The sequence below is a fragment of the Mugil cephalus genome, chromosome 8 (genome assembly GCF_022458985.1).
Source record: "Mugil cephalus isolate CIBA_MC_2020 chromosome 8, CIBA_Mcephalus_1.1, whole genome shotgun sequence".
Taxonomy (NCBI): domain Eukaryota; kingdom Metazoa; phylum Chordata; class Actinopteri; order Mugiliformes; family Mugilidae; genus Mugil; species Mugil cephalus.
The window spans coordinates 23,091,381-23,115,373 of NC_061777.1; the positions used below are offsets into that span (position 1 = coordinate 23,091,381).

General features: G+C 44.6%; 1 protein-coding gene across 3 annotated transcripts in view; it reads left to right on the forward strand.

Annotated features, from left to right (window-relative positions):
• The window catches only part of cux2b (cut-like homeobox 2b), an 85,111-nt gene that overhangs the window by 36,601 nt on the left and 24,517 nt on the right, over positions 1-23,993 (forward strand). For all 3 annotated transcript variants that reach the window (XM_047592567.1, XM_047592568.1, XM_047592569.1), the window contains 2 exons: positions 992-1,039; positions 21,855-21,933. In XM_047592567.1, the coding sequence (XP_047448523.1) occupies positions 992-1,039; positions 21,855-21,933 (127 nt within the window). The remainder of the gene's footprint in view (positions 1-991; positions 1,040-21,854; positions 21,934-23,993) is intronic.

The following is a 23,993-nucleotide window of genomic DNA, read 5'->3' on the forward strand; positions in this document are numbered from 1 at the left end:
GGCCTTTGTGAATAAGGATTCATAGAAATACGTAGCATATAGATGTCATATTTATTATAGACATTTTAATGTGAACCTACGTGGTGACAGAATGACTAATACAAGAAAAACTACTTGGGTAGATATGCAAATGGGACCACGTAGGGCACAATCTTCCTGTACTCAACCTCCCAGAGCAGGACAGTTTAGACTTAATTGAGAAGTTCTTTAATCATCATTATTTATGTCAGTTACCACTTTAATATACCTGACAACTGCCCCTTTAAAAAAAGTAAGCATACATGCTCACTTTATTTAAGGCTGTCGCAGTAATATTATGTTACCTCATTTTCCTCTCTTTACCTGAGAGATGGACCTCATTCCACCTTCCCGTTGTAAGGCAAAATGGCAATTAAGGTAGACTGAGCAGGAATACATGGAAAACTAAATCTATGAATGATACAGATGCGAATTTGTACTTTTTCATCATCTTCTTTGAAATGATCGTCCATTGACATGTAGGCTGAAGTCAAAGAGAATATTTTTATATTTTATAAATGAACCCTCGGGCTGTTTTTGCTGTGCTGCCTGCCTGTCTCAGTCCCGAGTATATGTAGTATAGTGCTGTAATCTTGTCAGTATAATACAGGCGTTTAAGACAGGATCAGGCTGTCACCACTGGCAGCACAATCCCCTTACCTGAGGCTGCGAGAGCTCGCACAAGTCTAGATCTCTGAGCTCTAATGCAAGCTACTGGAAAGCCCCACTTTTCAAACATACCCACTCAAACCCTTTAGGTTTAACCACTAATACCAGCGCCCTATGACAACACACCTCGGCGGCGCGCACATGCAGTGCGAGAGAAACTATCCATTAACAGTAAAGATTTTCAGTCCTCTTTCTTATGGAGCCGTTTGTGTCTCACTGGGGCCAATCTGATTACCTAAACAGGTGGAGCATCTGCAAAGCGAAAAATGCTGATGCAGAGTTTACTTTTTTTGTCTGTGCATAGGAAGTCCGGGAGATGGTGGCACCTGTTCTCAAGAGTTTCCAAGCCCAGGTGAGTCACATGTTTTCTCCATATTATAGATTCTGCAGAATTAAAGTCTGGAAACAGCAAAGTTATTTGTAGCGTTTTGCTTTTGTCTGTGCCACATTATAATTTACCGAAAGGAGACACTCCGGCTGCATGGAGCGCATTGGCCAGAAGAGACAGCTTTGCGCCTGGAATGAATGATTTGATAGATAGCTCGAGGAATCCATGGCATTCTTTTCATGTTACTGCTCATCTGGTGCTTATTGACTGATGCCTTTTCTGTCAAAGTGAAGTAGCATCTATCTGCCATTAGATGATCAGATATCTGGCTTCTCATATTTTCTTGGCTGAGACAAGCCCTCATTTCCTGTTGTGATGGTGCATTCACCGTGCCCCCTCTGACGTCGCCATATTGAAAAAGTCATCTGATACCTTCCAAGACTCGGCTCCAGCCATTAAACCAAGGTCATAAATCACATTTGTGTGCTGCGTTATGGTCCGCAAAGCAGAGGCTTATGGAAATGATACCACAAATATGTTTCCAGTCTCGTTCACCCCTTTAAACTCCCGCTCGGTGCTAACCTGAAAGCCCTATCATCGGTAAACATGAGAACACTCAGCGTGGATTGTTCAGATCTCTTGGAAGTGATTATTGGCAGCTTCTTTTTAATGCTTTATAATTGACTATGCCCAAGCAGCAGTGTTCCCTTGCAGGAGCTATCACATTCAGTACCACACTCCACAGTACACTGTGGCTGATTTCTGTTCTAATTCAATTACTCCAACTTTAAAGTTGCACAAATATCAGAGGCACCCTTCCATATCTTTACCTTTCAAACGTGAACCCAAAGGATTAATTTAAGCGGCATTGATGTCTGACAACTGGGAGTCCAGAGATGTTTCATAGTGGATAAAATAGATGGCTGATAATGAGCGTTGATTTTTTTCATTCTTGTTAGCTGCGGGCCTCTCTGGGTACCTCTCGGTCTCTCTTGTGTAACTTCCACAGGCTTACTTTCTGCACATTGATAAGTAAGCCAGCTTGCAGTGGGGAAAAAAAAAACAAAAAACTGCTATTTATTTTTTATTTTTTTCTGAAGGCGAGGTGCAGCGAGCGACTCGGCACGCCATAATATAATAATCCTCTGGTGTTTTCTGATACACTTTGACCTTATTGCTAATGTCAAACAGCTTGCAGAGGCTTGTGAACTTTACCCAGCAGTAGTCTGCGCGACCTCAGTGTAAGCTGTGGGACCTCGACCTGCTGCTGCAGGGGGAGAACGTGAAGAGAGGGTGGAGCTGGATGTGCTTGTTTGGCTGTGTGGTTTGGGATAGACTTAAGCTCCCCTGCAGCTGCACTATACAGGTGGCGAACGATAGAAAAGTCTTGGTGTGTGTGTGTGTGTGTCAGAATGCATATATGTGAGAAAAAACTGGGTCCTTACGCCCCCTCCTCTGCAGTTCGGAGGCCCAGAGGAGTGCCTTGTGGTATTTGGACCCTCATCTTGCCACTTCTAAAGGAGAAGTCGGCGCCTTTGAAGTGTTTGCGACATGACAGGTTCTCTTTCTTTTCTTTTTTCATTTCAGTGTTCCCCACCCACTTTCTCTCTCTTCTCCCGTCCAATCTCGCCTTCTAATTATCACTAACCAGGCGACTGATTAGAAACACGTTGCCGACCTAGATTTTCTTTGGAGCTGGAGGAGGAGAAAGGGTTAATCCCAGAGCTGGTGGCTGTCATTGGTCGCTTCCCTCCTTCTTCTCCTCTTTTTTCGTTCCTCTCTCCTCTTTTCTTTCCCTGGAAGTTTGCTAATGAGGTCCCGTCAGAGCTGAGGAGAGGTGTTAATTTGGCCTTGTGAAGTAGGAAGGAGATTAAGGACAGTGAGGAGCTGAGTTTACGGCTTAAAATACACCGCTGTCCTTATTAATCCACAGGGCCCTGGGAGACCGGCGTTTTTGGTTTTATAATGAACACTGTCTTATAATGAAGGTAATTTTAATAAAAATTTACGGCGAAGAAGAGGAGATGGTACACGTCTCCGTGGTCTCAGGCACACCTTTGGGGCTGAGGGATGTGACAGTTATTTCTCAAATAACCGATCGCTGGAGAGACGGGCCCGTTGGACCACACCGTTCACACAACTTTCACACAGAGCTCTCGCTGCCATCTGAACATACAGAAAACAGTCTTCACCAAGTCTCACCAAGACTATGTGTGCTTCTCAATGCAATTTACACCTCCCTCTCACTTTAGAGTGTAAACTCCCCCCAGGATAAACCTTTGTGAGGCAGGAGAAAAAGAACTGTGACGGATTTCTTGTTTTTTTTTTCCTTTCTTTTTCTTTTTTCTTCAGCAGAGGCAGATTCGTCCTCACATCGTGCCCGTACCAATCTGAATATCAGGCCCAAATTAACCAGTCATTCTATTTTTCTCCTCTCCTCTTGATGTCGTTTGGTGCTCTCAGAAAGAGAAAGCAGCAGTATGGGTCCCTAATTACTGAAACTTGCTTTACAATGATAATCCGTGGAGTAATTTAGCGTGCACAATGAGAGTTGTGGTGCTTGCGCAGATGGAGATTCTGATAAATAGTTTGTAACGTGTAATTAGCAGCTCTGCCGGTTACATACCATTAACCCCTCAAGCTCAGGAATCATTATTGGCCCTCATTATCAAGCAGCAAGGTACGATCGAGCTGACTAGACATCAAAAACATCAAACAGCTATTAAAGCACTGCGAACTGGGGGCTGGTGGACACCTGTTTATGAGTCTAACTGTGCCATTTCTTCCCCCGAGGTTGGGAAGTGATGATGTGAAGGAAGACAATGTTTTTTATGAATGTTGTTGTTGTTGTTGCTCATTTTTCTATCAGAGAATTAGAGGTGTTTCGACTGCACAACTGGCTTTTCGACTCCACGGAACTCAATTAAGAGCCCTCAAAATGGGTGCTGTCTCCACATAAGTCACTTCTCGTGCTCTGGAAGGTAGAAAGAAGACGAAGGAGAGAATTCATTTTTCGCATCTACTTTGTCAGATCTAGCGAGCATCTAGCAGGAGGGATAATGTGCAACAAAAGCCATTACAGTAGTTTGGATTGTCACAGCCATTTACTTTGTGTTTGTCAGAGACACTGTGTTTGTGTAGATGCTGCAGATGATTTGTCCAGAGTGGAGCAAGAATAATTTAGTGGCCTTGCCCTGACTTCCCCGCCGTGCAGCGAGGTAGACAAACACCGTCTTTGATCATCCATCGAGAGACGACCAGTTCTTCCTCCTTTTGATTAATTCCTGAAGGAAATGATAATTTCTCTTGAATGTATGAATATGTTATGAATAGTGGAATGAATCAAAGAGTAAAGGATGATAATTAATTACAGCGCTATGATAAAAGGCTGTGGGTGTTATGACGCAAGCTTCCTCCGTGTCATTATGAGAGGCTCCGTAATTACCTTTCTGCACGAGCCAGCGCTCCTGGCGGTGCTGGCGGTGAGAGTGCCGCTCACTGAGTGAGTCTAACGGTCATAAAGCTTTTCCCTGCCTAATTGTCTGAGGGGCTCTATGGCACTTTCACAGATGAGGGACTGCGCCGTTAGGAAAAATGCTCGGCGACGCTACTGCTTTTCCAGCTCAATGAAGACAGATCTTCATCATGGGCTAAACCTTGCGGTTATTAGGTACAGATTGCTTGAGTGGATGGCTAACTTGGGAAGGTGGGGTTGCTCGTAGACTACATATGGTCTTAAAGGCAGGCTGGCGTTGATTTCTTTGAAACATGATGGGCTCGTATTTCTGTGCCAATAAAGAAGCCTTACCTCTGAATATTCCCTTTGTGTTATTATTCATGCCATACCTTATGTAAGGGGCATATATGACACCCTCCTCCTCCTCCTCTTCTCACTCACTCCCACTCTCCCATCCTCCCCTGCCTCCCCACCGGCTATGACCAGGCTGCTCCACACCGGGCTGACGAGGTATCTCTAATGCCCGTCTCCTGCTCGCCTGTCTCAGGCTCATTGAGCAGCAGGCCAGGCCCAGGATCTCCAGGCCATTACCTATGCACAGCACGTCCAAGCCTCCAGCCTATTGTGGGGAACATAATGGGCTCCAGGGCCATGTAAACCACGGGCTTTCTGCTTCTGGTTTATCACTTGTGTCCTCTTCATACCGAGGAGAGAGAATGAAGGTGGGAGGCAAGAAGGTAGGAGAGAGACGGAGCAGAGGGGGAGGGATGGGGGGAGTGTAATTGGACATTAGATAATGCCTTCCTTGAGTCTTTTACGTCCTCTGCATCTCCAGAGGGTGAATGGCCTCGTCTGTTCTTCATCAGTGCAGAAAAAGCTGCTTTGACCCAAACTTAATGCACTTCTGTTCACATACTGTTTCAGTCTTTTATTACTTTAAAGTTTACTTTTATTGATTCATGGCTAATCAAACATGGACAAACGTGTATATATATATATATATATATATGGATCAAATATTGTCCATCTTGCCACTTCAATCTTGAACACAGTGTTTAATTTCACACAATTACTTTACACCAGAAAGCCATTCAGCAGACTGTTTGCATCCTTCTTCCACATGCTTCTTGTAATAACTGTTTATTGAACCACATTTGTTGAATAGTGGCTACTGTGGACACAAGTGACAGAACATAGCAGACGCAAAAAAGAATGTCTAAGATGGTGTGATTGCTATGTGAGGCTCTGTGGTCCAGTTCTGATGCTCGTATGTCCATTGGCACTTTCAACAGTGGTGTATAGACCAGTCAAAGCAGGGGTGTAGTAATTCGTTTTAACAATGATTCGATTCTATTCACGATTCGTGGTTGCCGATACGATTTAAGGACGATTTTAGTTGATTTAGAACTTCCTCAAGTGTCTCGATCCCCTGGACGGCGCTCGGTTTATCAATAAAGAGCGAGGTTATTATGGCCCAGAGGTTTAACACCACATGTCGTTTCTGTTTATTATCTCCTCTTTTGAGCGCTGACGTTCTCACTACACGCTGGTCTGTTGACAGTATCACATGATGGTGGTGACCGATGCTGCATGTTAAATTATTTTTTGCTCAGGTCACTGTGTGTCACAGTGGGACGAGGCAGAGAGGCGAGGAGACGTGAAGGCGAATGTTAGCATTAGCATATACATTAATTTTGCTATTGATGTTAGCCGGAAGCTAACGCACATTTGTATAACAGTGTTTTCGGTGTATAAAACTAATTGGTAAATTGTTGTCATACAGATACAGTGTATCTCAAGTAAATATTCTAAGCGGATCCTCTGACGTGCTTAATCCAATGCGTTATTTCCTAGTATCGATACAATCGATTGATTACCTTTTAAATCGATATTAGATCGATGTATGTTGTCAGCCAACTTGCCGAGCAAAGATCGATGTAGTTGGATCGTAGGAAAATAAATCGATTCATTGATGTAGTGAATGAATCGTTAGACCCCTGAGTCAAAGTGTTCAGGATGACCCCTATCCAAACTGTGATGCTCTGTGTGTCCTGACACCTTTCTGTCAGAACCAGCATGAAGCTTCTCAGCAATTTCAGCTTCAGTAGCTCGTCTGTTGGATCGGACCATGTTGGCCAGCATGCACATCAGTGATCCTTGACCGCCTATGCCCTGTTGCCAGTTCTCCACTTTTCCTTTCTTGGGTGACTTTTGGTAGGTGCTGACCACTGCAGACCTGGAACGTCCTTCAAATTCTTCCACTTATTCATTTTTCCTGCTTCTTGCACATCAAATTTGAGGACAAAATGTTCAGTCGCTGTCCCACTGACTGGCATGAGGGCACGATAACCAGATAATCCATGTTATTCACGTCACCTGTCACTGGTTATGATGTTATGGCTGGTTAGTGTTTTAAGCTACAGGTGAAATCTCAGTTTATCTTATAAACTCATAGTAAATAATGCTGCTGCAGAAAAACCATGCTCGCCTGAGTACAGGTGTATTTTAATTATTATTTAATCACAATTAAATAATTTGGATGAATGTAAAGGGCAAAACAATAATTATTGATTAACATATGTACACATATTAAATATGCCTGTCACAGTTTTTTGTCTGCGGTATTTATAACATTATATGACTATTAATATCAATAAACAGATCTACATGATGCATCATTTGTGGAAAAGGCAGTGGATGCTTTCTATTTTCAATTTGCAGTTTCTTTGATCAGTCATATAGTTGGATGCAGGTAAAGGGTGTGGAGAGAAAAGAGACTCCATGTCTTATCTTGTACGCAAGCAAGCAAACCAGTCATTCCCAAAGTTTTTCTGCAAGGTCCCCCTTTTGAAGATAAGAATATTTTCCACCCACCATGTTCGACACTGATAGGACTATACATTCACGTACGTTATCAGTAAACAGCCTTCGTTGTCGTCAGTCACTTCATCCTTCTGCAGAGCGAAGCGGCGTCTTTCTTGTCCCTCTCGTCATTAAACTGTTCCTCTGTGTCTTTTGACACATCACAGATGCGCCTCGTGGTTGTAGTGTTTGATAGAGGAAATGCCATTTTTCATCAGGTCATATTTTCTTTCCTTTGCTTTGGACGTTTTGCGGTGATGAAGTCTCATCTTCTGCTGTACGTTTAGCTAGAAACCCACTTACAAACCTGTCCTAGCAGCGCTCAAGCCTCATTCACCTGTTCCTGGACTCCCCCCTCCCCTCGTAATAGCTTCTTGCCCCCAAAGGTGGTTGCGCCCCCCACTTTAGGAACCACTGCTTTGCACAAGGACGTTGTAGTGGTTTCAATCAGCTTCATTCATGTGTCTCAAATTGGTAGTCGGATGGTGAAAAGTGACCAGCACACAAAATGGGAAGTCTAGTCCCGATATCTGCTATAGCTACTTGTCATCTGACAGTCGCCGATGGATTCTAAAAAAGGCATTCCGTCTTTTTTGTTAGAACCTCAGACAGCAACTTTTTGAAAAAGAAATATCATCAATTCAGTAAATGACAACGTAAACAAACCCAGCAGTTGGGTGGCAGTGTTTCGCCAGCGGTGCGCCATATTTCAGCTCCATATTGGGCCTTTTGTAGATGTTTAATATATCTGACTAGCCTTGTTTGTTTCCTGCGTGGTGAATGATTGTTGTGGTTCTGCTGGGTGTTTTTATGCTGAGACGCCTCAACCTTTCCATCAGCCTTCCCAGTGTCAGTCTTATCCCTCCTCTGCTCTGCTGTGATCTGATGGGGTGTGTGCGTGTTGGCGTGTTTGTTTTCCTGTCCTGACTGATGCCCTGTCGGAGCGTCCCAGTTGGGTGTATTCATCATTATGGATGCGTGTTTAGAGCCAGGGATGCACACCAGGTAAAGAAGAGAGGAGGGGAGGGGGTGGGGGGGATGTTATAAATAGGCACTTGGCTCTCTAGCCATGTGGAATTGATGAGTTTCAGCACATTCTGCTCTGCAGTGCCAGGTTTAATTTCTGCCGTCCTGACAGCACAAACCTCAGAGCCCAGAGACGTCACGCCTGGCTGCCGCTGCTGTGCAAATGTTAGCCATGTTTGAGGATGGACGCACGCATAGCGCCGGCTGCACCTCTCCTATTGGGCGACCGGCTGGGTGTACATCCGCTCCTCTAAACCCCTGTCACCTTAAGAGACAGGGAATCACCCACCTCCCCCCAACCCCTGACCAAACAGACACTCACCAGCAGCACGCGGTAACTAATCTAAGAGGCACTTTCTAAGACCATGCTTGCCACGGTCTAACATGGTCAACTGCTGGTTATGAGACAGGTGAGAAGCTCCCTCCCCTCATCTGCTCCCTCCAGGCAGCCCAAGTCAAAGAGCGGCAACACTAGCAGCAGTAGCACTGTCTCAGAGATTCTCCGACTCCTGGCTCACTCTCAGCTGCTGGCAAGAGCACAGTCAAATTAGCCAATAAAAATGTGTGAAATCGGTGGCTCAGCGCCGGCGAGGACATGCCAGGAGAAATAAACATCAGCACTCGCGCAAACCAGGAAAAGCTCATGTGAGGAGGAAAAGGCGGAACGGGGGAGCTGCTCCGCCAATTCTACGGCACGATTCTCTGATTTCAGGCGGAGAATCGCAGCTGCACAGACACAGCCAGAGAGTAACGTCGTTTCTCCACTCCACTGAACACCGAGACCCAGCCTCACGTCAAGCCAGTGGCAGCACAAGTCAAAAGAACATGAGCTTCTGTCAGAAGATACGCAGCCCGCACGTGCCGAAGTGATTTAATTCCCTCCGTTCGTCTGCGGTGTTTCCCCCCCTGCTGAAGCCTGGGAATACCAGTCTTCATTTCACATGATGCTGTGCTGTGAAGTTTAATTTCAGCAAAATCTAAACACGCTAATTAAATATCATAACTTTCTGAAGAAGGCTCTTGTAAAGGCACCTGAAATTTTAATTTAGACTTCAAAAGAGCGAAGACTTTAAAGCAAATCTATTGTTTTTCATTTAGACTTGCAATTTTCTTTTCTCTGCAGTGCTGCAGTACGTAGTTATGATTGATCTGGTAATTAAAATATGCAGAGAGGGAAAAATATTAACTGCTCCTTTTTTCACTTTCTTTTTGTTTTAGAAAACAGCCGACACATTTTCTTTCTCTTTCCAGCACAGATAATTAAATTTTGCACATTGATGTTCTTTACACAGCATTCATCGGCCTCATTATTTTTCCATTTTCATCTTTCTGTGAGAGATCGATAGATTGATAAAATGATGGAGCCTATCTTAAATAATGCAAGCAGAGAAAAGTTACACTTACTTTGCTGCTGGCTAAGTGTTTGAACTTTTATTCTTCTTTCAAATTGTATTTAATATCCCATGAAGGTAGATCTTGCAGTATTGCATGCTAGTGTAAATCATTTATTCCTGTTTCTGCTTTCCCAGTGCAAACAAAGAAGAAAAAATATGCAGCTCATCGCAACATTTAGTGGGTCTATGGTATATGGGATGATGCTTGTCAAGCCTAATATCCGAAATGATAAAGAAGCTGGCAATTCAAAGAAAGACAGCGTAAAGTAGGCCAATTAGTACCTAGGGAACGTTTTGCTTGGAGAGATAGCAGCTCCAAATGTCACACGCACGAACATTAGGACCGATTGTTTATAATATGACCTGACAGTTTGGGTCTCTTTAATATGGGATTAACTACAATACTAATTAACATGTGGCTCTATTAAAACAAGCAGCTGCAAGTAACTCTGGTAGCAGTGAATGAAGCAACTCTTCTGATGTACACCCCACATTAAAGTGTAGCTTCTTCGCCACAAATCAAATGTGTTTTTACACTTTTAAGAGATGTACTTGTTTTATTATTATTTTACACTGAACTACGACATCCTAAATCAGAGCCCTCCCTCCCCCCCGCTCCCACCCTTAAATCTGCGCCCACAGATCAGAGTGTTCTTTGCCTTTGTCACAAACAGATATATGTTTTTAAAGTCCCACTGCGGGCCTCTCTGTTTCATCAGAGACAGAAAGTGGCCACGATGGCCTGAGGAGAGTGTTAAACACATCCTCAATTAAAGCAAAGTAACTTTGCATCCACTCGTGATTTCTCCTGCAGTCCCTGTAATTGGGTCTCGGTGGATTTAGGGGCTCTGGCTCTTTCTTTGGAATTGAAGGCCCGCCTGGAGTGGGGCCAAGGGGACAGCCAAAGGGGGGGAAGAAGCTGCTGGTCGCTGGGCTCTAGATGCTAGCAGCTGGCAGGAGGAAATAAGAGTCGGCTGCAGCCAAACAGGAGGACAGGTGGACCGAGGAAGCTCAACCACCCTTCAGTCCTGAACAGAGACGCTGTTATTCGGTCAGTGGGAGACGGAAGAACTGTCATAGGACAGTGAACATGCTGGGTTGGTAGCGCTGGTACTACAATTAAACATTATGCAAATAGCTAGGATGATGTCATTAATGTCTGTGACAGTAATCGGTAGGTTAACATTTGGATGAGGTTAAAGAAATGTGAGTTGTATATGTGTTAAAGTAGGTTGAAAATTGTGTCAAATATTATAGTAACTTATTAATTATCCCCCTAAATAATGCAGCAGTAACAATTTCATTGATTTCTTTACAATACCAAACCTTCTTCCTTGTAAGGACACACACACTTAAACCGTGCGCCCGAATGTGTACGGATGTTGGTGGGCGTGTGTCTTCTGCCGGCGAGACATGTGAAGGACAGCCGAAGGTGCGGTGAGATCCAGTGATGGGCTTGTTTTATTACATCTCATATTGAGACCAATCTCTGTCCATTCACCTGAAGGACAGCCAGCTATTCCCTAACTAAATTAGCCAGCCGCTGTGGTGTGAGAGGGCCTCCACAGGCACGCACAACCACGCTCTGCCCCTGACAGACACACACACAATCACACAGGTAGGTACAGGCAGTCATGCAATAATGTGCATTTTTTTTTTCTCCCTCCCCATCTCGTGCCAGCACTCAAACCTACATGCATAATCTCATGTCCTGTCGCTCAATTTCCCTCTCTCTCACTTAAACACACACATGCAGTATGCTCCCCTGTTGGAGGCAGTGAATGTGGGGTAATTGCAGTCATTGTGGCAGGTTGCGTGTTTGTGCCCCTGTCAACGAGCACGCCAGACCTCCTCGTCCTTATGGGACCATGTGACACAGATCTCGGCCTTGTAGCACACCTGGCTATCACGCGTTTGTGTCTGCTTTCACCATGCATATCCACTTTTAGCTCAGAGTGCACTGTTTCTGGCGGGGTGAACGCTCTCTTCATGCTTTCTCTTCCCTAATGAAATGTCTTTTGTACAGTCTGTTATATATATATATATATATATATTTTTGTTCACTCACGGCGGATGTTCTAATGAGGCAGAGCCTGAAATAGCAGTGGGGCTAGCACTGCAGAACTATGACATCCCATGTGAGAACTTGCCCAAATCACAGTGGCTGCAGCCGTGCGTCAGGTTTCTTTATTTATAACCCGTACGGAATTGTCCTACACTCTCTGAGCATATGGAGGGTTATGTAACGCTCAGCATCCAATAGATAACCACTAAAGTCAGGTCCTATATATAAAGCTTACAGAAGACTTGTTTCTGAGGCTGGTTTAGATTGATTTAGCGGTCCTGAGCGTCTGTTTCACAGTGATGCAACAAAAAGAATAGCTATTGTGAATCAAAAAAATATATGTGTCGATTGCATTCTGCGCACGTCTTAAAATAACTTTTCAAATATATTCTTTGTTGGTTAAGATGTTGAGATTTCTGTTCATCATCTATCTGAACAGACATCCCTTCAGAATCATACAGATCTATCTCCTGCAACAAGAAGAAAAAAGAGTCCTGCAACAGATCGTCTGAACCCACAAAGACCTGCTCTCAACATTCCAGAGACACTTGACAAAACAATAGAAGTCGTGCACAATTAAAAAAAAAAAAAAAAAATCTTGACATCCTACCTACCAGATACTTTAAAGAGATACCTTGAAATAGTGTGAGGAAGAACTGGTGGCGTTTCAAAGGCAATTGAGAGTCGCATCAAAGTTGATGTAATTGAGATGTTTTTCTGCACCTGCTATGACGTTAATTGAAAAAAAAAATTACTTTTTGAGCCTACAGCTTGTGCACATTACTGCGTCTCTGATATTTGTGTTTCCACTTCAGTACAGTGGATGCGAATAGAATTTTGTTGATGGTCCAAAGAACAATGGGAGAAAAAATAAAAAAGAAGGCAGCAGAAACAATGTCCCTAAAACTCAGGATAATTCACAGACCTTACTGTCAGTATATTTTGTGTGTGTGTGTGTGTGTGTGTGTGTTCTCTCTACTGAAAAACAACAACAAAAAAAAACACAAAAAAAAAAATAACTATGAAATCACTATGTTAAATGATGATGCTTTGTGGTTCTTAACTCAAACAGTCAGAGCTGCACAAAAAGGTTCCTGGATGAATCAGAGGGTCTGCTCCTTTCTTTTGAAATTCTCTGTCATTTTATCTTTTAAACCTAAACAGACTTACAATAAAAAGTCAAAACAGCCACAGACATGCTCCGTGTGACAAAAAGATTGAAATTCCATTGTATGGGAAAGGAATAAAATTACCATAACAAGGTGAGATAATGCTTTAATCATTTTTTTTTTTGTGAACTGACCTTTAAGAAATATTAACAAATAAAATTGAATGCAGTAATTTTATCGATTGTTGCTAGGATATGCATCTGAAAACAACATCAGCTCCGGCGCCATAGGCATCTCATCTGATTAGGCCTCTTTCACTCAGATTGAAATGCCACCTCACGCCTGTCACGTTGTGTATGAGGGATCAGGCCGAGAGCTGGTCATTACAATCATGACATCAAATGCCTGGCAGCAGAGGTCAATCAGTGTACATTAACCAAACAGAGCTCATTTGTTTTACAGCTTTTAGTGGCGTGTTGGCACCAGCGTACATGAGCTTTAGGCTGGCATCCAGCGGGCACGGAGGGCCTCCCAGCGGAGCGGGAGCAAGATGAGTCTTGGCCAGCCATCTAACAGAGGAGTATGAAGGAGACGGAGAGCGCGGGGTGTTAATCCCCTCCCCCCAGTGTTCTACCACTCTGCTGATTTATGTAGCTAAAATGAACTCCTTTACTGTGAGCATTCTTAAATGCATAAAAGGTTTTAAAAAGAATGTCACAAGCCCCTGCCAGAAAGACGGCATAACCCCCCTCCCCTTTTTTTTTAGTAGAAAATTATTTTAGGAAAATCTTTATTCGTCTCTTCTTTCCTCTCTTTTGTGGCCTCTACACTTTTTAATCCTCGGGTGTTGACGTGTTATCGCACTGATGCATTAGTGGGAGTCGGTGTACGGATACATGCACACACAGAAATCACTCCTAACCCTCACCTGGTCCTAATTATAGCAGATGAAGCCACATTTCAGTGGCACTCTGGTGATCTGTCATCGACAGGCCCTCTCAGTCTGGCTGGGAGTGATATCTCTCTGTAAAATATGTATGACATCAAAAAGCCTTAAAGGTTATTACAAATTAATAATGAGTAGTGGGCTGAGAGCAGTAAAAAATAGCCTTCCCTTGGTGTCGTGTTTAAATGTTTAATTTAACATGCTCCAGAATAAATGTAGACTGCCTCCCAGCGATATGTGCAAGAGCCCTAAGGCTTCACCAGACTGTCAGTGGTCTAGAGCACACAGACCCAGACCACCAGGCTCACATGTATTAAGATCGACATTCAGATTAGGCTGATTCATGCAGACGTGAATGATCATCCGTCTGGAGCCGTCAACTGCTATCTTGAAAAGGCGCCTCTTCATCTGTGCATCTCCAACGGCATAGAGAATTCTAAAAACACTAAAGGAAAGCAGTTTTACTCGCATCAAGCTCAAATTCTCAGCGGGCTCCGAGACATAGAAAAGCTCTTTCTGAGCTTTTCTCTGAAGCAAGTCGAATCATTGGCCCTGAACCCCGCTCACGGTAATGTCTGAAGACACTGTACAAAATTGCCTTATTTATGCCTGTAATGTAAGCTGTCTGTTCTAGTGTCGCTCATTCTCTGTGGAACCAACGACAGTGGCAGCCGAGTCTGGAGTGAATTTGCCGGGCGACTACCTGGGAAACATCAACAGTCATTAATTATGTAAAACTCCTCTCACAGTGGGAGCAGAAAGAGCTGCATACAACTGCAGCGCCTGCTCCTATTAGACTCAATGTACTCTACAATGAGCCCCCACTGCCTGGGGGCGTGGAGGGATTATCAGCCTACCACCACGACCCCCCATAGAAAGACACACGCGCTGTAAAGTACGCACACACTAAATGTGACGTGCTATTAAGTTCTGCACCAGTGTAGACTTGTGTTTAGCTGAGGAGGAGAATAACACAAATCTCTGTGCTGTCTCTCCTCCCTAGTCACCCCATCATTCACTTCTCTCCTTCGCAGTTCCTGTTCCTTTCTCCTCGGCAATCGTCTGCTTTCCGGCTTTCTCTCCACAGTGAATGAAATCGGCAAATCTGACAGGACAAATGATATGCCATGTTTGTCAGGATCGCTGGGTAGGGACGCTGTTTGATTGTTGATAGCGCTGCCACCGGCGTCGCGCTGGTCCCCTCTACTTGGAACCAAATTACCCACAAAGCCGTCCTACACGGGGCCTACCTGAGATCTTCCTTCCAGCACCGCGATTGACAACAGCAGATTTATCAAGCAAATAATGGACCTAATTTCTGCACCATGTGTTTCCGATCCATCTTCAGTTAGCAACAGACGTGCAATTGTTTGGCAGACTTCAAGTCATCTCCACAGCATTCTTCCCTCCGTCAGCTGCGCTGCTCTAGCTGCGGTTCGAGGCTCGTTCATCAGCGCTGTTCTTTTTTAGCGGATGCGGCTTTGGCATGATGTTCCTCCATGCTGAAACAAAGGCAGCGCTGACACCTGTAATTAATTAGGCTATTATGCATTCCGCAATGATAATTGCCTCACTGGAAAGTCACCAGCCTTCTAAGAGGGAGAGAGAGGAGAGGTGGATAGAGAGCGCTATCCATCATAGTGGAGTGCGCTCTCTCCCTTTCTCCCTCTTTCTCTCTCTCCCTCCGTGTCATGCTGTCTCACCTTGACTGGTGTAGGCAGGGCTAGAGAAACACTGTCAACATGTGTCTGAGGGCGAGATATGCAGCTGTGCCTCCCCCTTGCCAGGACTGCTCCACCAGCGGCCTGCCAGGGTCCATCCACTCCAGGGGCTTTGGCTCACATTGGCACAGTTACCCATGACACCCCATCTGTTGTAGCTTTGTTCACTAGGGCAGTACAGCACAGGGATAATGGGGGCACTTTATTTTTATAATTAGCTCTTACCTACACTTCTCCTCTCCTCTCTCCTCTTTACAGTTCTCCCTGCACTAAAATCTAGTCCAGGTGCACTCATTACTACTTTTCGCAGCCCTCCCTTTCAGCACATCAGCCGTGCCTTCATCTCACCCTCAGCACGCCTGCACTCCTTCCCATCATGCCGCGATAGATACATTTTCAGCAGACACACTTTCCTCAAGGTTTAGGTCATCCGCTGCATGAAGCATTTGAAAAAGCGAGCTCAAAGAAAATGACAACTCCCGCGTTTGAACTACAAAGACGTTCACAAAAGATTTGTTTTCTTCTCTCCGTTTGTCTCACCGGCTCTTGACTTTGACTTTGCTGTGACTTTGAGGTGTGAACGCAGAGGCTGGTGCTTTTGAGTTTTGTTGAGAGGGCGGGTAGCACGGGGGTTCTGCCGCCTGTTGATGGTGAGCGGGACGCAGAAGGCGCCTGCTGCGTGGTGGGGACAGGAGGCCCTTTGATCTCAGTTTAGTGTCGTGCCATGTTCTGTCTCTCACGTAGCTCCGTGTGCCGTGTCCATCGGGATTACGTCAGCTCCTCCTTGATCTGCAGAGATCTGCTCTCTGTCTCCCTCAGCCTGTGTCATTATCAGCACTCTCCGCTGGGGCATTGACCCGAGGTCCTTCTCATTTTGTCTCATCTCATATTCAAGTGAACACATCATGTATCTTGATGTAACTTTATAGCCATGCTAATGGAATTGTTGTAGGGACAGCAGCGATGGCCGGTTTGTCTGCCACTCAGCGATATCTCAGCAAATATTCAGCTGCTTTGAGATGTAGTTTATATTTTGACTCTACATCTGGCACCATGATCTGATTAAAATTACAATTATTCAGGTTAATGACTACATACCTGCATCATTATATTCTCTTTCAGCCTTGAGTTTATTTGTATTTCCTTCTAATTAGCAAATGTTAGCATGCTCACACTCAACTAAAGCAGTTGCCCATCATTTTCTAGGTGACATTTGGTCTCTAGTGGATGTTTCAGGCTCTGGTTGCTAAGGTAACCCTCTATATTATCTTTAAGAATTAAACAGACGAGTATAACATTGCTTGAGTGTGGGTGGAGTGAGCACAACGCTGATGCTGTCCCACCTGCTTTGGTATTAACCAAATTATTAACCGAATTTGGTAGTAACCAAAGTTGTGGACGTTGTTTCTTCGTGCTGTGTTCGGAGAAGCCTATGTTTGTGTTACGTTGTGTTGTGTTATCGTCACCTCAAATGTGAGATTAGTTCAGCTTAGTACTTGCCCACTTTGCCCTGCTTGCTTTTTTTCTTTCCACCTGTCATCACGTGGCAGAAGATAATTTTGTCATAAAGATAATAAACTACCATTTAGTATTAGTGTGAAACGCTTTGATGTCCAACTCTAGTTTTTGCGTAAATTTTAAAAGAGATAAAATTCACTATTGATATCTTTTAATTGTCGTCCTTGTTTAGCTTTTGGAGACATGAACCGCAAATTGATGAAGCTACCTTACTTGACTTTAGACTTTATTTTCAAAAAAAGCCAGAAACTACCGTACATTTTTCAAAATAAAGTCCCTGGTGGTCCATCAAATGAGACAGGGCTTCATCTCTCTCTTTGTGTGCATTAAGCATTAGCATGTTGGCATGCTGACATCAGCATTTAGCTCAAAGCATGGCTGGATGTGGGTACAGCCTGACAGCTATGATTCAGTAGATCAATAGTGTCTTAAAACCTATATTGAATTTATTCCTGCTGTGTACTCTTTAATATCCGACTTTACTTCTATTTATTGTACCAAATGCCTCTCCCACAAGTCTCTAAGCTTCCATGAATCTAGTTGAAGTTTCACTTTGAATTTGTCCCCCGCATCATTGCAGCATGTATTCACATGAGGAGCGGTTAAGTGGTTCAAAAGAATATTGGAGTGGTCAGCTTTGGCCATTTATTTGGCTGAGACGGCAGCTCTGCAGTGGCTGAGTGGCGTCGTCGTCGGTCTGTTGTGAGAGCGGCGCATTGACTGACAGACTCCACTGATTGGAATTGACGTGGAGACGGGATGTGTGTCAGTGCTCTGACTGCTCATCTCACCGGGCATCCAAAGACGGTCTCAGCCACCGCCATGCTGCCACCACCACTCCGAGATGGGTGTCACCATGATTAAATCTGCCCTCAAACACGGTCTGCGTGTAGTGTGCAGAGCAGCTCGACGTGTGTGTTTGCATGCTTCCAAGATCAAGAGTGTGTACGTGGGTGTGCGTGTGTGGGTGTACACCGGTCTCTCACCGTCCAGGCTGTATTGCAATAGTGTTTACCTCTGCCCCTCTCCTACACCCACTCATCAGTCACTCCTCGCCAACTCATCTCTCAGCTCCCGCCTCTCCGGTGAATCCACACTCAAAGCAAAACAAATGCCAGCAGTGACAGCTGCACAAGCGCCGGGTGGCACAGCTAAAATATGATCTTTCCTTTGCTTTTGAAGAGAAAATGATAGTTTTGCATGTTTTTTAACATTCAAATCCAATAAAAGAAACTGGAAGGATATAACTGAAGGTTTATTTCTCCCCCTTGGATTGTTTACGCAATTTTAAAATGACCAGATAGTGATGCTCAGTTTGACATTTCTGATCTTGGGAGACCTTATAAGAGACAGCACTGAATAGAATACGGAATGACTTTGCGGATTAAACACTTGAATTTCTTCTGTTTGTATGTTTCTTGTAAAAACAAATGAAAAAATAAAAAAAAATAAAACAGGCCCATGTAGAAAGTGAAGGGACATTGTGAAACACTGAAATTTTAAATAAATTAAAAATTTGCAGCTGGAGTGTTGACCATATTTCATATCAACTGCAAGGACTGAACATTTGTCAGGGATCCAGTTGATTCTTCTGGAAGGTCTTGTGACAAGTGGTGTTGTGGTGGTGGTGGGCTTCCCACTGTTTTGTTCTAATAAGCATGGAGCGGGACTGGGGTTGTTGTGACATCCTGTCAGCCTGTGGGCTGGACTGGCGCTCAGTGAGCAGCACAGTAGGATGGACTCTCTATGATTGTGCACTGACCTTTGCATCATGGGGAAGATGACAGGTAATTTAGAGGCCTCAGGGACTGTGGAACCATACATTTGCTGTCCCCAAACCACCCACAGCACCGACCACGTTCACCTTGACATGGAAGCGGTGTATCCGTGCAACACACACACTTGCAGAATACAGAATAAAATGATGTGCTGTGTACACCCTGACACTGATGCATGTGCAGACGTGGTGCAAGCATTCGCACATTTATTTGCACACACACACACACACACACACACACACACGTTGCAAGATCTGTCGTGACACCCGCCTGACACCACCATCATTGTCGCACACTCTAATCACCTGCATCATCACAACCCGTCCTCAAACAACCAAATCACAGGGGGTGACAAACTGGTAAGGCAGAGGGGGAAAACGATGATTTAGAGTGATAATTACATAATCACCAGTTGTGATAATTGTAATTGATGACTGCATAATTGCTAATTGCGCTCTTTATGGGAACCTCTCTTTTGCGTTGTCTCTCTGTCTCTCTCTGTACGTCTCTCTGTAGCCCTTCACTCTGCTTCCCCTACTTCAGCCTGCATTTGTTCTCTCCTTCTTCATTTATTTCTCTTTCCTCGACACATGCTAGCTCGTTCTCACATATACACACACTGATACACGCAGACTGAGACCCACTAGCGGGTACTGTAAGTATTCTCAAAGGCTTATCGCTAAGTATTTCCCAGCAGCCTTGTCCCAGAGGCTGTGCTCTGCCCACTCTGTAGCTGCATGAAGAGTTATGGAGGAGCGCTAACAGGTTTCCTTTGTCTTTCTCTTGCTACTCTGCCTTCGGCTTTACTCCTGCTTGTAAAATCAACCTGAGGCCAAGCTCATTCCCTCGGCAGCCATATCCTTTATCACAAAACGGGTGAAAACAAAGAATGCACTGTGAGCCAAAGCCAGGGCCACAGCCGTATCTTGCAGCCAAAAGAGAGGAGCTTTGCAGTTTTACTCCAACCTCGAGCCGTACCTCTCTGTACAACAGCCCTATAGGCTTGTCTATGCTACTTGTGGCTCAAAAAATGCCATGTGCTCGGCTGGCGGTGGATTACCATGGACTTGAAGATGACTCCGTGATCAGCACATATTATGCACGACACCTCAAAGTGCTTTGATGATGGCATGGGCGGGTTGGGGGGGCTATCTACACAGAGCAGTGCTAACGTGAGAAGGCATCAGACAGGCGTGTGATTGATGTCTCTGCTAGCGTCTGTAGGCAGTTTAATGGTGTGATTGTCGAGGTAATCTCCGTGTTCTCTCGTTAAAGGATGATGGAGGGCCAAGAGACCCTGCACGTCTCTGGAAGATGGAGCCCTAGATTTTACCTTCACGAGATCTCAAGCTTTTTACATGTGCAGCCATGAGCCTCATTTGATGCATGTGCATCAGTGGAAAGCAGGCCAGCCAGAGGACAGTCGTTGAGAAGTCGTTGACTAGAGGTGGGTTCAGCCACCCTGCTGTAGTAGCCATGTTGTCCAGGTGCACACTCAGGTTGGTAGTTTGTCTCTGTGTCACAAAGCGCTGCTGGCGGTTTGCAGAGAGGTTTATTATTGGTTTTAAACATGGTCGCTGTCACCAAAGTGCTCTCAAACATAAAAACAGTCTCTCATCAGTGGGGAAAAAACACCTTTTGTTTCTGTAGCAACACAAGTCACTGATGAACTCATAAACCACACAAAAGGCTACACACATTTTCCGAGTTTGCCAACCAACATGCCAACATTAACGTCATGTCCTGGACTGGCAGGAGATTTCGGGTGGGTAGAAGGAAGGTGGCGGTGGGACAGTTAAATTGGGGTAGAGCTGAGTGAAACAACAGCATAGTGTAGCAGGGAGCTGGCTGAGAGCTGCAGACTATTGCATCTGTATTGATTGGGCTCCAGCCTTTTCCATTTTCCATGAACTCCTCTGAGCTGCTCCAAGTGGGAGTGATGAGGGGATTTGCTTGATCTTTATGATATTTCTTTAAACATGATGCTGTCGTTATGCCTCCCCAGGGAAGATACCAGCCATTTCCAGTAAATCAAAGGCTCTCCATCTCTCGCTATTTTCCACACACCTTATTTATAACCTCACTAAACAGCCCCAATACACTGCCACCATTCTCATAAGTGTTTTCAGGCTTCGCGAAATGAATGTTTTTCAAGTGCTGCCATACCGATGAGGAGCAGCCATACCGCACACTTGACCCTCTGTTGTGGAGTCCATCGAGCGGATCCGACGGAGGCTGTAATCAACCGTGACAAAAACGGCATAGACAATAGATGACAATAATTTGAATTCCGTCTGCTCTTGGAGTCGGGGGTCATTTGGACGAACCTGATCTGATTTACTGTTTCGGAGCCCGGGACGCTGAAGAGGCAGCCACCGCGCGTCCTCTGACTCACAAATGGGCCCGAGGTCTTAGCGGGAGCTGGGAGCAGAGTAACCCACATACCCACTAGTGCAGGTGCCCTCTCCATGGGGCCAGGTGGTGGCTAATTCGCTTTCTTTGTCCCTCCTAATGAATCGTTAATTGGTTTGCGTCACCCGCCGAGCCGAGGATAGCAGGTGCTGAGCACTGCTGATGATGGAGGCCACTGGCGAGCCTCCTTGCACACGCCAGCACCTACATTTAACAGGCCAAATGTCACCTCACAACATGCAACAGCTTGGCAGTTATATGGGGAGCATATCATCATAGTTAACGCCTTGTTTCTTGACTTGTTGTCACTGCTTATCTACAACAGAAACTTGTGCTTAGATGAACCTACTCCTAAAGGTTGCACGAGACAGTGTTTCTTGATTTGCACAGATCATATGCAATACAAGACGTGCAGGGATGTTTCATCATTTTGGTAGAATGTTGTGTGAAAGCATCTATTTAATGCCAAAAATGCAAATACTCGGTGAGTCAGAGATATACAAGGATACTATCAGTCCACGTTTTCCTTAATGGCATCTTTTCCTCTGCAGGTGGTTGCTCTGAACAAGCGCAGTAAGGAGGCAGAGTCTGCGTTCCTGGGAATCTACAAACAGCTTATCGAGGCCCCAGGTGAGTCTCCCACTAAGACCAGAGATGTGCATCTTCACAAGCAGCAGCGGCAGCATAAACACCTCTAACATTACTTATAGAATTATCTCTCTCCATTCGAATATCGCTCCCCAGAGATCAGTACACTATCAAAAACCCAACCACTATCGCCCGGCCAGCCTTCTAAGCATGCACAAAGAGACATATCACGCATGAATGAAGCGTCACGGCCACACCAAAAAGTAATTTTCTCGCCATAGATAGATATGGCGCATCACGCCACACGGATATAAGATACATAAAACCATATACCCTGTGGCTCTATCTATTTTTCAAAGTCTGTGCTCTCTGAGTGGTTTCCAAAACTCTGCGTGAGGCCACTTCAAAACCCAGCGCTGGTCCTTGAGTGTAGCTTGGCTGAGGAGCGAGCACATCCTTGAGGAGCTCTGCTGTTGATTGTGGAGGGCCAATTAAAATCCCAACTGAAGTCTAGCTTCGTGTGGAACGCAGGCCTGATGAAGCCAATGGGGGGGAAAAAAAACAGGGGAAGAGGGGCAAAGACTCTAAGTTGGAGCAACGAGAAGACGCATTGTGTGTCTGTTCCAGGGCACATGTACTGTATTGCTCTTTGTTGCAGGAGACGGCAGCAAAACGCAGCCCAATCTCAGTCTAGATCAGAGAAACACTTGTGGCAGGAGTAGAGAATGCTGTTTACAGATTCAATGAATACAAGATAAAAGTCTGCGTCAGAGAAATGGTGACGGCGGCAACTGACTTTTAAAGGTCTCCATTTTTCCTTGAAGTCCCCTGCTTGATATTGCGCCACGACACATACACGCACACGTGCGCGCTCACACACACCCCCACGCACGTACACTCTCACACTTTGAATGGAGTTATTTCCTTGATAAGAAATACTGTCCTTTGAAGATGTATTCAGTTTGATTTTCTGACCTATAACTTTTATATCAAGGCCTTAATTCAAGCCCAGGAGCGACTTGTGAGGTATATTCTGTCACAAACCTTTCTCAGGAAGCGAGCAGAGTCAACTATGAGTTATGTTGAAGGTTTTAAAATAAAAGCAAAGGCCACTGAAAACCAACACCAACATTGAGGTGTTTTGTTTTCCTCTTTGCCTCTCTCTCTCTCTCTCTCTCTCTCTCTCTCTCGCTATATATATATATATATATGTGTGTGTGTATGTATGTATATATATGTGTATGTATGTATATATATGTATATACAGTATATTTATTCATGCAGGGTCTATATGTATGTTGAGTATAAAGACGTTGGCCCTCTAGTATCAAGTTACATCTGATGACATGGTCTCAGTTTCCTACGTCCACTTCACCTTACATTTATAAAGGGAGTCTATTTCACTGTGTGACTCTGAAATTGGTTGATACAGCCACCCAGCAGTTATTGCTCGTTGTGTGTGTGGTGTGCTGTAATAATTAACTTTTACAGTGTGCTGTAATAATTAATCAATGAAAAACATTATTTTAATAATTACGTAACAGCGGAACTAGTTAGTTCTATTTAGACCAGGTGCTTTCCAACAGCTACAAATCTGACATACCCACCTACCCACTGTTGCTTTGTCATATTTAATGGGATTAGCCTCTGACTGCAGGCAGCTACCTCTTCAGGGTCAAAAATGACTGTTGCAGTAAAGCCTTATAGCAGATTCTTTAAGTTGGAGCTACTAAAAAGAACTACTGGCAACAAAGTCAGACTGTGATGTCGTTTCACGTGTCTGGGCCAAAACGTTGCACTTGAACATATCGAAAGACTAGATCCCACTGCCAGCAGTCCTACAAGTGGCAACAGTGTGCGATACAACACCAAAACTAGTCCCACAGATGTTACCAAATGCGCAAACACCAAAAAACGAACAGCTTTTGGCTTTGTTGCGTCACCTTATTCTGGAGAAAACCATCTGATTTCTTAAAAAACAAAAAAATAATTCTCACACACATCTATCGGGATACTACAGATAAAGTCTCATTTTCAGCATACCTGGCGGCAGATGCCTTCATAAATGGGAATGAAAGGAAACATTGCCAGGCATTGTCGCA